We start from the raw sequence: 13,118 nt of genomic DNA, 5'->3' as shown, positions 1-13,118 counted from the left end.
CAGGATGAAGAAAATTATATTTTAAAATGCCGTGAATTGTTTCACCAATTGTATGCTAAAATTGAATCAGAACGTTTGCTATATATCCGCCTGAATCAGACCAAGCTCAGCTCTGAACAATACATTCATTTGCGAGATGCAGTTATAAATGACGGTAATACCACAAACGTTGGAAGATGAACAATTTTACCTTCGTCATATGCTGGCAGTCCCCGTCATATGCATGAATATGCTCAAGATGCTATTGCGTATGTTCGTCTCTATGGTCGTCCAGATTTATTTATTACATTTACATGTAATCAATCTTGGGACGAGATACTGCAGCTTTTACTTCAAGGACAATCGGCGGTTCATAGGCATGACATTACAGCCCGTGTCTTCCGGCAAAAGTTGAAATCACTGATAAACTACATAGTAAAACTTGAAGTGTTTGGGTCAGTGCGATGCTGGATGTACTCAGTGGAATGGCAAAAACGAGGTTTGCCACACGCACATATACTAATCTGGCTACATAAAAAAAATTACTTCGAACGAAATTGATGATGTGATTTCCGCTGAAATACCTGATAAAAATGTCGATAAGGGGTTACATGATATTATTGTAAAAAATATGATACATGGACCTTGCGAAATTTCACGAAAATTCACCATGCATGGCCAAAGGAAGGTGCACAAAGCAATATCCTCGACTTTTAGTATCAAACACAATTACTGGCAATGATGGTTACCCACAATATAGAAGAAGATCTACTGAAGATGGCGGTAAAACAGCAATAATAAAGAAGCGTAACGGTACCACCATCGAAGTAGATAACCAGTGGGTTGTTCCATATTCCCCATTATTATCAAAAACATTTAATGCACACATAAACGTTGAATACTGTAACTCCGTAAAGGCAATCAAATACATATGTAAATACGTCAACAAAGGCAGTGACATGGCAGTTTTTGGCTTGCAGCCCGAAATCAAAGATTTCGACGAAATCGTACAATATCAGGCTGGAAGATACATAAGCAGTAATGAAGCTGTTTGTCGAATTCTTTCATTTCCGATACATGAACGTAGTCCAGCTGTTGTTCACTTAGCGGTACATTTACAGAATGGTCAACGTGTTTATTTCACAGAAACCAACGTGCAACAAAGAGCCCTGAATCCACCGGATACAACATTAACAGCTTTTTTTTCGCTTTGCAAAAATGATTCTTTTGCAAAAAAACTGCTGTATACTGAAGTGCCTTCGTATTACACGTGGAATACTAAAAATAAAGTATTTGAACGTCGAAAACAGGGTAAGTCAGTCGACGGCCAACCTACCATCTTCAAAGATACCACGATATGAAGACTCTACACCGTTCACCCCAATCAACATGAATGCTTCTTTCTACGCCTGCTTTTGGTGAATGTACCCGGTCCGACATCCTTTGAGTATTTGAGAACTGTAAACGGTACTATACATGACACTTACCGTAGCGCTTGCCAAGCTCTGAATTTATTGGAGAATGACCGACACTGGGATAAATGCATCAATGACGCGTGCGAAACGTCAACCCCAAGTCAAATTCGTGCATTGTTTGGCATCATTTTAACAACTTGCTCTCCATCAGCTCCTACAGAGTTATGGGAAAAATATAAGTCAAAAATGTCTAAAGATATACTCCATCGAAAACAGTTAGAGACGTCAGATATGACTTTTGATTTTACATCAGAAATTTATAACTACACTTTAGTTATTATAGAAGATTTGTGCGTACGTATGGCAAACAAACCTCTTCAGGATTTGGGAATGCCTTCACCTAACCGTATCGCTTCTGTTTCGACATGTGTAGAATTGGATCGTGAACAAAGTTACAGTACGAGTGATCTATTGTCGTATGTACAAAATAACATTTCCAAGTTAACGTCGGAACAAAAAGACATTTATGATACGATAATGCATTGTGTCGATAACAACGTTGGAGAAATTTTCTTTTTGGATGCGCCAGGAGGTACTGGTAAAACGTTTTTGATAAAACTGATTCTGGCATCAATTCGATGAAAAAATTATATAGCGTTGGCAATTGCGTCGTCCGGAATAGCCGCAACATTGCTGCCTGGTGGAAGAACTGCTCATTCCGCTTTGAAATTGCCTCTGAATTTGCATTCTACAGAAACTCCCACGTGCAATATTTCCAAATCATCTGGGATGGGTAAAGTATTGCAGCAATGCAAACTTATTATATGGGATGAGTGCACAATGGCACACAAAAAATCGCTCGAGGCTCTGGATCAATGCTTGAAAGATTTGAGAGGGAAGTCGAAACCCTTTGGCAGCACATTAATATTGCTTGCGGGAGATTTCAGGCAAACATTACCTATAATACCTAGATCAACTCCTGCAGACGAAATGAATGCCTGCCTGAAAAATTCTAATTTATGGGCACACGTAAAAATATTAAAATTAACTACAAATATGCGTGTCCGATTGCAAAACGATGACTCTGGTCAAACATTTTCAGATCAATTGCTGGCAATTGGAAACGGAAAGCTCCCAGTAGACTCAATTTCAGGACGTATACAACTACCTGCTGATTTCTGTAATTTAGTGACGTCCAAAAATGAATTGATTGAAAAAGTATTTCCGAATATTCTAAAAAATTATAAAAATAATAAATGGCTAAGTGAAAGAGCGATTCTCGCACTCAAAAATATAGACATCCACGAAATCAACAATATTGTTTTGACCAAGATTCGAGACCAGGCAGTCCTTTACAAGTCAGTCGACACAGTTTTGGAACCAAATGAAGCGGTTAATTATCCATCTGAATTTTTAAATTCCATAGATCTTTCAGGGTTTCCACCACACGTGCTACAACTAAAAATAGGCGTACCAATAATACTTTTAAGAAATATCAACCCACCAAAGCTTTACAATGGTACGCGACTTGCCGTAAAAAAAAAACAATGGAAAACCTAATAGAGGCCACAATCTTGACAGGGCCTTTTGAGGGTGAGGCTGTTCTTATTCCTCGCATTCCCATGATTCTAACGGATCTGCCTTTTCAATTTCAAAGATTGCAATTCCCAATTCGATTAGCATTTGCAATCACCATTAACAAAGCTCAAGGTCAATCATTAGAAAAATGTGGTATAGATCTTAATACTGATTGTTTTCTCATGGACAATTGTACGTTGCATGTTCGAGGGTCGGTAAACCTGACAATCTATTTATATGCAGCGACAATTGGACAGCGAAGAATGTTGTATATTCGCAAGTTTTACGCAGTTAATTTGTATTGTATCTATCTATCTATCTATCTATATAAAAACGAGTTGTGTGTATGCATGTTTGTTTGTTTGTAAAAAGAGCGTTTGCATATGACGTCATTATTAGTACATACGGCTTTGTATATGCACAGACAATGGGAAAGCCAAGAATGTCGTATATTCGCAATTTTTACGTAGTTTGAAACACATATATAAATCTATCTATATTCACAGGTGGGACACAGGGACACAACTACAATGGCGCGTAACTAATATGGCGCGTAACGACATACGCGCGCGGGGGGGGCTTGGGGGGTTGCGAAGCGCCCCCCCCCCCAACAGCTAGTATATATATATATATATATATATATATATATATATATATATATATATATATATATATATATATATATATATATATATATATATATGTATATATATTTATATATATATATATATATATATATATATATATATATATATACATATATATATATATATATATATATATATATATATATATATATATATATATATATATATATATATATATATATATATATATATATATATATATATATATATATATATATATATATATATATATATATATATATATATATATATATATATATATATATATATATATATATATATATATATATATATACCCTATATCCTATAGGCAAAGTGTTTATTCTCCTGATGAGCCCTTGTGTTGGGTTGTTGCCTCTGAATTATTTGTCTTTTTTTTTACTGTTTGGTAAATGACGACTTGTACTTACTGACGACACGACTGCCTGTCCATGGATTATTCTTTATGGTTGATTGTGTATGGCTATGCTGTTTGACCTATGTGATTGTAGGGATGAGTAGGGTTAAGGCCTCATTCAAGTGCTGATCTATATTAATCACTAATGTAGGAAAACAGTCTTCCTTTTCTCCTTCTGTCTTTTTTTTTTTTAATGTGTTTTTGCTGTTGCATTGGTGATTTCTCTTTTCATTATATACACACACACACATATATATATATATATATATATATATATATATATATATATATATATATATATATATATATATATATATATATATATATATATATATATATATATATATATATATATTATGCATAAATAGGGAAAAATTTGATAAAAACATGTTTTTTTCCTGTTTAGATAGAAATTACTTCTTATCATTTTATTTATAGGAGATATCTCAATCCAAAATGATTTAGGAATATTCAAAAATTGGCGTCTTTCTTCTCGCAGTTTTGGTCTGGTTAGGCGGCATATAGTCCAGCAAGAGGATGGAACATTTATGATTAGAGAAAGTGGAGTCTACTTGTTATATTCACAGGTCAGTATCCTAAAGGTGATGATCTCTTGCATTCAAGGTTCTTATCCGATATATCGGAATCGATATATATCTTTAATAATGTGTGTTTACCATAAATCCTTTAGTATTTCCTGGAAGGTAGCCAAAGTCTTAGACAAGGTGGGATGGAAGAAGGGTGTCCAACATTCCGTTTTTCTCAATCGGCTTAACTAACTCAGCGGGTTTGTAGTAACGTAGTAATGGTACATGGAATCTCATATAAATACACGAGATATAGAATTTTCGAAAAAAAAATTTAGAACTGAAGAAAAAATGATCTTGTGTTTCTAAAGTAATGCAAGAAACTGTCTAAAAAGGTATATTCTTCATATTTTAATCGCTAATCTTTATTATATCCCTGAGGTATTAATTTGTACTGTCGCATTCATAGAGAATTTCCTTATGAACTTGCAAAGTTAAGAATCAATAACGTTTTATGACATTAAGGCTTACGTTCTGTGTGCAAGTTTTAGTATGATATTTTTCTGTTCTCCTACGGTTGAAACTTGGTGTACAATGTTTTTTAGATTAAAAATACATTGAAGAATTTATGAAAATCGCAGAAAAAAAAAGATAATGTTCCTACTTTTTGCAGATTTAGAATCTTCTCTGAGAAAATTTCTAAGTAACATAATAATTCTGGCTTGGTGAATTAGTAGGCATGAGACTAATGAATTCAATGATATGAATATCTATTTTCGTGATTCCTAACACGGGATGCAGACCTCGCCAGTGGGACATAGCAATAGTTTAGTGGGTTGTACATCCTTTAGCTGACGATACTTCAGAGCGTTAATTTAAAAAAAAAAATTTATTTGAATCACGTCACATTTATCTGCTTTTAAAGAGCAAAAAAGATTCAAGGTAGTTCTTCAACAGCGTCAAGCCTTGTATAAAAGATGTTTTATCCCGACAATATTTTTTATTAGCGTAAAATACCCTCAACAGGGGTGAGATTTATAATCAGGGTGACATTGACACAACAACGGAAAAGTGTTTCTTTTGACTTTTGACGACAGGTGTTGCGACGAAAACATCTGAGGAAATTCTAGATGGCTCTTTATGCTATTTTCATCAATGTGGAAATGGCGTTCATCGAGTAAAGAGTTTTTGTCTGTGAACTGGTGATGTAAAGTAAGTACTTTTCGTTATGTTTAGGGGTACTGAAAATTCATCTGATCATCAAAAAACAGGTGACTGTTCTTTTTTGTTTTGGGGTATTAGTAGGCTTGTAAATATGATCAGAGAGTGGCCAAGTAAGTATTTAGGGACTTACCTTAAAACGGAAGGAGATGGGCGAGTTGTCTGAGTCAACCCTTGGAGTTGACTTTAACAGTTATCAAGGTCACTCCCGAAGTGTTTTGATTTAATTTTGTAATCTTTTTTCTTGTCATGTCCTCTTTTATTTCTTCCTTTATCATTCTTGAATAGAATCATACCTAAGATATTGTTCCATTATTCACCTAAATACATTTCCTAGTCATTTTAAACCCCTCCAGCAAAATAAAGCCATAAGAATCCTTGGTACTTTCTTTCATCGTTCTGCACGACTTCAAAGTGTTTCTGAAACAAAAACTTTATTTTTATTTCTTCGTATATTAAACCTTAGTCAACTTAAGGATTTACAATTATCGCCCTAGTATTATGATATTCAGTCTCCGATGGGCTATTTTTATGGATCACATACTCTTGCCACCCCTTTCGCTCACTCGCTTCTTTGTCGGCTCGTTTTGGAGTGTACATAATTCCATCTGTTAACTGTGAAAGAGACATATTTTCAATACGATAACAGATAAGCCAATTAATAGCTTATAAATAGGCAGATAAGCTTATTTATAGCAAATAGTCTTAAATTGAATACTAAATTTAAAAATTTTAATAGCCGATCACTTTTACAGACTAGATTAGTAGAAAATGTTATTAACTTTTAATGATGGGAAGATTCTACTTGAAACTATAATATAATAATAATCGGTAGCCTCCTTTGTCCTTCTCCTTTTATATGTTATAATGTTTTTCGGTTTATCTTTTTTATCTTTATTTTTGGTATATTTGAAATTAATATAATAATTGATAGCCTTCTTTTTGAACTTAGCTCCCTGTTGGCTTTATTTATTCATTTGTTTGTGTTTTTATTTGTATGAAATAAAAAACCTATCTGTATATTTATCTAACTGAGTTTAAATGGTCACAATTGGTTTACTGTGGTTTTCTCTAAGTTTTTATGTTCCTTTTCAGGTGACAAGAACTTGAGAACGAAAGCTTGACACTCGTCCGTACAAGGCTTTTTCCAAGAAGTATTCGAGAAGGCAGTTAAAGCTGTGAAGAATGGGACAAAAATCTACACTGCAGCGAAAGACTACGGAGTGCCGTACAGTAGTCTTCGGAGCCACACCAGAGGCCTGCATACAAAAAAAATCGGTGGGTGGACAGTTCTTGGAATGAACGAAGAATTAGTTTTTACTCACCATCTGATTCGTCAGTCTGAGTGGGGACTTCCGCTAACAAAATTTGATCTCCGTCTCCTTGTTAGGTCGTTTCTTGATAAAAAAAAAGAAAGCTGAATGAACCGCGCTTCAAGAATAACCTCCGCGGAGACGACTGGGCCAGAATCTTTTTTAAGACACTCGAATCAACCGAGTAACAGAATCTGTCAGAACATTAGTTCAAGCCGCAGCAAAGTTGACTACGGGACTTTGAGCTCGTACATTGATTGCCTGGAGGAGACGCTTTGCGACGTTAAGCCTGAATGCATTGTCAATTACGAGGAAACCAACCTGTCTCATAATCTAGGACGAGTAAAGGCTATCTTTAAACGCAAATTAAAATATCGTGAGTGAGTAATGAATCAGACGAAGTCAGCAATATCTATAATGGTAGCAGCTACTGCTAGTGGAGGGCTTTTTCCGCCGTATAATGTCTTTAAATCGGAAAATCTTTGGGATACGTGGATTGAAGGAGCTCCAAAGGGCTTTTGAGTCCGCAGATCAAAGTCTGGGTGGTTTGATTCAACTTACTTCCATGATTGCTTTGATTCATCGTCCCGTGGTTGAAGAAGTTCAGCCCAGATGAACCAAAAGTCTGGATCGGTGACAATCTTTCATCGCATATCGATATGAGGGTCTTCGTACTGAAAACAATATCAGATTTGTTTGTATCCCACCAAACTCAACCCATCTTCTTCAGCCACTAGGTGTTGCCCTGTTTGGTCCGATGAAACGCGTATGGTGTAAGTTCCTAACAGAATATAAAGCGCGCTATCCAAACAAGTCCACAGTTTCCAAAGAGCACTTTAAGATCCTAAACGTTCGACTATGGGATGACATCGGGGAAACATCTGCAGAGACTAGAAAAAACGGAATCAAGCCTTGTTCAGTATTTCTCATCAACAAAGATGCCGTCATATAAAAAATATCCAGAGACGACTCAACTACGAGCGACGCTGTCAAAACTGTCGGACACGCAGTTACAGAGATACTTGCGCGTATGCACTATGGGAAAGATTATATACACAGCGTTGGCGTCGAAGATTGGAAATTACACCTGGAAAAAGTATCTCGTCTGAAGACGTTATAAATACCACAGCCAAGAGGAGCGAAAAAAGAAAGGGAAGCAGATGACTAATGCCAGAGATAACAGCGATTCTGACTAGTCAAAGTACCAGATGTAAGAAATCCAAACTTTGAAGAGAACATCCCCAAAGTTTCTTCAAGATGATGTTAGTTCCGACAATTTACCAGAGGACCCTCAGTTCGACGACGGTTCGAACTATGATATCAGCATGGGACCTGCAGAAGACCTTGACAGACAGAGTCAGGCAAACAGTTGGCTCTGTTGTGATCAATTTGGCTCGAATGAAGTCCACATTACAATACGTAGCCAGAGTAGACAGACAATTTAATCTGAGCGAGGATGAAAATAGAAACGCTGGAATCGACGTCGATTTGGAAATTACATTTCTAAAGTGCGTAGCTTCTTCGAGCGACAAGTTCGTGCTGACAGAAAAAAAAACCTGTGTCTGCACAAGCCAGATGGAAATGGTTTTGCCAAAGCCTTCCGAGGTCGACAACACGCCGTGAACCTCTAGTCAGTTGGTTTTGGGGTGGATCTGTCCAGTTTTATAACCACCTAGGGTTATTCCTTTACTGAAGCAACTGATTTGGTCAGTTTTGAAGGCTGGTTTATAGTTTTTTTTTCTATATTTTGTAATAACTGATGTTTTTTATCGCTTTTGATACATTTGATACCAATAAACGAGTTTTACAGCAAAACTAACGGTCTTAAAGCTGATGCTACAAGCTGGTTTTCAAAGTAACCCCTAAACCGGGTGACTTTGATAATCGACATTATTGTTAAAAATAAAGTACTTGCGTCAGAAATGCAATATGAATTGTCTCAGGCTGCCATCTCATAGCACCGGTCGCAATTTTAGCACTTGTTTCAAATTTTTATCACGACCCAGCTAACTCCCAGTGGGTCTTAAAGTTGAAGAATATTTAAAAGTCACCCCAGTTGACGGTGCGCCTATAGAACAACCCCAAAAAATACCAAGTTAGTGGCTTTTTAAGCTTCCTTCAGATGAATACATGTAAATTTTTTAATAACGAAATTTAAATATAACGAGGGGGCGTCATTATTTTAGAAATTCCTAGGTAGGGCATGTCCCTAAATCGGTTGGGAATTACTGATATAGTCCTTGTGGTCCAAGCTAGAACTGCAGACTATTCACAAAATCGCTTGTTTCAGGGGAAACATAATACATCCCGAAGGCCTGAAATAGCCTGATTTCATGAATTAAAAATTTGGGATAAATAAGTAAGATGTGAAGTCATGGTATTTAATTCAAAGTATGTTTGGTTAAGATAAGTAGTATTAAATTTTCCTTGCCTCTTTTCTTAGCATCAGAAAAAAAATCTAATGTGTATGATATACCCTGGCTTGGCTAAAACAGTCAGAAATAGCAATTTTAATTTTAAACAAAATTAATTGACCATCGAAGAAAAGCCTTTCTTTAATCACAGTTTATGAGAAAGAAAATCTCCAGGAGTCAGTTCTTGAATCAATGTTTTGTGATTCGATATTTTGAGAATTTCAAACGTTTCATATTTCTTTTTGGGATTTTCTCGGGAACAGAAATTATTAGTAAATTTCTGTCCCTTTATTTTAAACATACTTTAAAAAATTCTCCATCTTCGGTTTTTTACTGTTCAACTGGAATACATCATAACAAAAAAGAAAACACATAGTTCAGATAAACCTATCATTTTGTTTGCTCAGCACAACACTTTACCTAACACAGAATTACTGCTTTGTTGAACGGCACTTCACATAGCATCGTTCGTCTAATGGTATTCATTTATTTCAACAAAAAAAAAAACGATTTCATATCTATCAAGGAGGCACACTCGTGCCTCTATAAAGAGGCGAACCACGACAATGTTAAGCGATCTTCTGTTCCGATGGTCGCAGAGGGATGGGGAGGGATGCATTTCGTAGCCCGAGCTCCAACTAAGAAACCTGCCAAATTTCATCCCCCTCCGACTTTTCCTTCATGGGGAAAATCTGGCCGAAAGTTTCGACCGAAGATCACAGCCCCCCTTTAACGTTGTCCGATCCGGCTGAAATTCACAAGTTAAGGTCCCCTAGGGCCCAGGAGCTTATCCGCGAAATTTCAGCTCGATCGGATAACTCCTTCCCTGTTTTCCAGAAACCACGCATAGCCACATAAAGTTCATGTTCTCCTTTAGTTTTTTTTCTGCCACGCCTACAGGTCACAGCCGACATCGGATCTGGGTGTACGAAGACTCATTCTACGCGGAATTCTCCGAGTAAGTGCCCTGGAAAGTTTCGTCGGAAAATCTTAACCCCCCGATTTTCTAGCTTAGAAAAACCCATTTCCCCATAAGAGCCCATGTTAATTTTTGAAATTCTTAAAAGTTATTTTGAACTGTTAGCTCACGTTAACTGTTAGCTACCCGGTTAGCTCAGTCGGTAGAGCGTGGGACTTTTAATCCTAAAGTTAAGGGTTCAAGTCCCTTATCGGGCGGTTTTTTTTTCACAAAATATGAAAAAAACTTCGTTTTCTTAAAGAGTTAAAGAGGCTGCGTCCCAAAGTCGAACCTTAAAACGTACAGGAATTAGGAGAGGCAGTCCTAATTCCTGTACGAGGAGTACAGGAATTATTAAATTACATCCACCATGGATTGTAGAAAAACGTACAGAAATAATATGAAAAAAACTTCGTTTTCTTTAAGAGTTAAAGAGGCTGCGTCCCAAAGTCGAACCTTAAAACGTACAGGAATTAGGAGAGGTAGTTGGCAGGAGAGGTTTGTTGTGGGGGGCGGCAGCCCCCCACAACAAAAAACCTGTACAAAAGAGTCTTTAAAAGCGGGGGGTTTGGGGGGCGGCAGCCCCCCAACTGCCTCTCCTAATTCCTGTACGTTTTAAGGTTTGACTTTGGGACGCAGCCTCTTTAACTCTTTAAGAAAACGAAGTTTTTTTCATGTTATGTGCATTTAAAAGGCGAAAACGATACATGATAGTATTGCAGTGATATCGTACATCATACCAAAGGTATTGCATTCAGACAGTATTTTCCATTAGTATAAAATATGTCAAGAGGACGACCCGAAAAGATATACCAAGTTAATGACATTTCAAGCCTTCTTCAGCTGAATACATGTAAAAATATGAATAACAGAATTTAAGGATCATGAGGGCATCTATAAGGATTTTTGCGTGTATTCAGGATTTTAAAAATGCCTAGGTGTGGCATATCCGAAAATCAGCTGGGCACCACTGGTCTGGATCATACTCAGACTAGCAGTACTTATGCGGTATTAAATTGGAAAAAAAATTTCAACTGAATATAAAGAGCAATAATAAAACTTAAAACGATCAGAAATTATTCTGTATATGTGGGAAGCTGTCCCTTCTTCAGCCCTCGTTCGTTATGCTAAAGTTTTATGGTGCTTTAAACAATCTTCTTATTCCAATTAAACGACCCTTGTGTTTCCGGATTAGTTTTGGGATTTGGGCTAACAATTCAAACTCAGTTCAAAGAGCGAGGGTTGAGGAAGAGCTTACCTGATTTAGGAAATAATTTATATTCTTTTTAAGCTTTAATGTTTCTCCTTACTTTCAGTTGAATAAACTTGTTTCTCATATCTAATTTCTGATCGTTTTTCGAGTCATACCGGGATATCTGTTTCCCCTCTCTATGAAACATTTATTCTAGGGAAATTCCTTCCCAACGAAAATTTCCCTCTCAGAAACTTTACCCGGATTAACTTGCCCCCTCCCCTGGAAAATTCTCCCCAGACCAATCCCTTGTCGCTGAAAATTCCCCCAGGAAAATTCGTCTTACTTTAGTTCGGGATTATTCTATCTGTATTTAATTTCTAAAAGTTTTTGAAATCAGGTCAGGGACTCCCCTTCCCTCCATGGAAAATTTTCCCGGAAAATTCCCCATCTCAAGGAGAGTTCATTCATTAAAGATTTCCGTGTATTTTCCAAATTACAAATACTATATGCAAACAATGGGCAAATTGCGCAACATGCAGTCCCCTCCTTCATGTGAAATTTACCTATGAAATTAACCTCAAAAACTTTTCCCATGAAATATTCTCCCGGTGGGACCTCCCCCTTGCCCCGGTGGAAAACCCTCCTGAAAAATTTATTTGTATTTCCCAATAACGAATACTATTTGTAAACAATTGTCAAATTGCATAACTTACATCCAAGTCGTAGGATGGGGGCTAGCTGCTCTCCACTGTCTTCGGTCTCTCAAAAAGTGCATTGAAAATTTTGATTTTCGTTCGAATGAACGATCTCCCGATCTTCTAGGACCATTGCTTCGGTACGCCCTGGGAAAAAAAGAACAAACAAAAACATAAGTGATCTTTCTTCTGGATTAAATGAAAAAAGAAATTTTTTTCAACTGAAAGTAAGGAGCAATATTAAAACGAGCAGAAGTTATTCCGTATTTTAGGGGAATTGGCCCCTCCTTAACACCTCGCTATTCACACTGAAGTTTTTCTAGTACTTTTAAAAAACTTCTTATGCTTCTAATTAAACGACTCTTGTGTCTCAGGAGCCGTTCTTAAAGAATTGGGACTAACTTTAGCATAAAGAGTGAGGTGTTGAGAAGGGGGTAACCCCCCTCTTATAAGTACTAATTTCCGTTCGTTATAAGTTTTGATCTTTGCTCCTTACTTTCAGTTGAAAAAAATTTGTTTTTATTACAATTTTTCAGAACTTGTTTCGTTTAATTCTATAAAACTCTCAGAAGAACAGTATTCCTCAGAATGTCTATTCCTATCCACAGAAAAACATAATTTTAATCTTAGTTTTCGCCTCCCTCCTTGTTTTTCCTTTTTGGCACTGCATCCAACAAATAATATGATATGTTGTCAAACATAATTACCCAATTACATTAATTACAATACCTAGAAACGTAATTAACGATGCCATTTGAGTTATTGATATGTTGATTACA

The 13,118-nt window shown here is 36.5% G+C and overlaps 1 protein-coding gene across 1 annotated transcript in view; it reads left to right on the top strand.

Moving 5' to 3' along the window:
• LOC136037197 (uncharacterized) overlaps positions 1 to 13,118 on the top strand; it is a 136,263-nt gene that overhangs the window by 85,396 nt on the left and 37,749 nt on the right. The window contains exon 4 of the mRNA XM_065719774.1: positions 4,455 to 4,603. Coding sequence (XP_065575846.1) covers positions 4,455 to 4,603 — 149 coding nt within the window. The remainder of the gene's footprint in view (positions 1 to 4,454; positions 4,604 to 13,118) is intronic.

The sequence above is a fragment of the Artemia franciscana genome, chromosome 16, assembly GCF_032884065.1.
Source record: "Artemia franciscana chromosome 16, ASM3288406v1, whole genome shotgun sequence".
Lineage (NCBI taxonomy): Eukaryota > Metazoa > Arthropoda > Branchiopoda > Anostraca > Artemiidae > Artemia > Artemia franciscana.
Note: the sequence above shows the minus strand (reverse complement) of the source record. Positions and strands in the feature narration are given on the sequence as shown.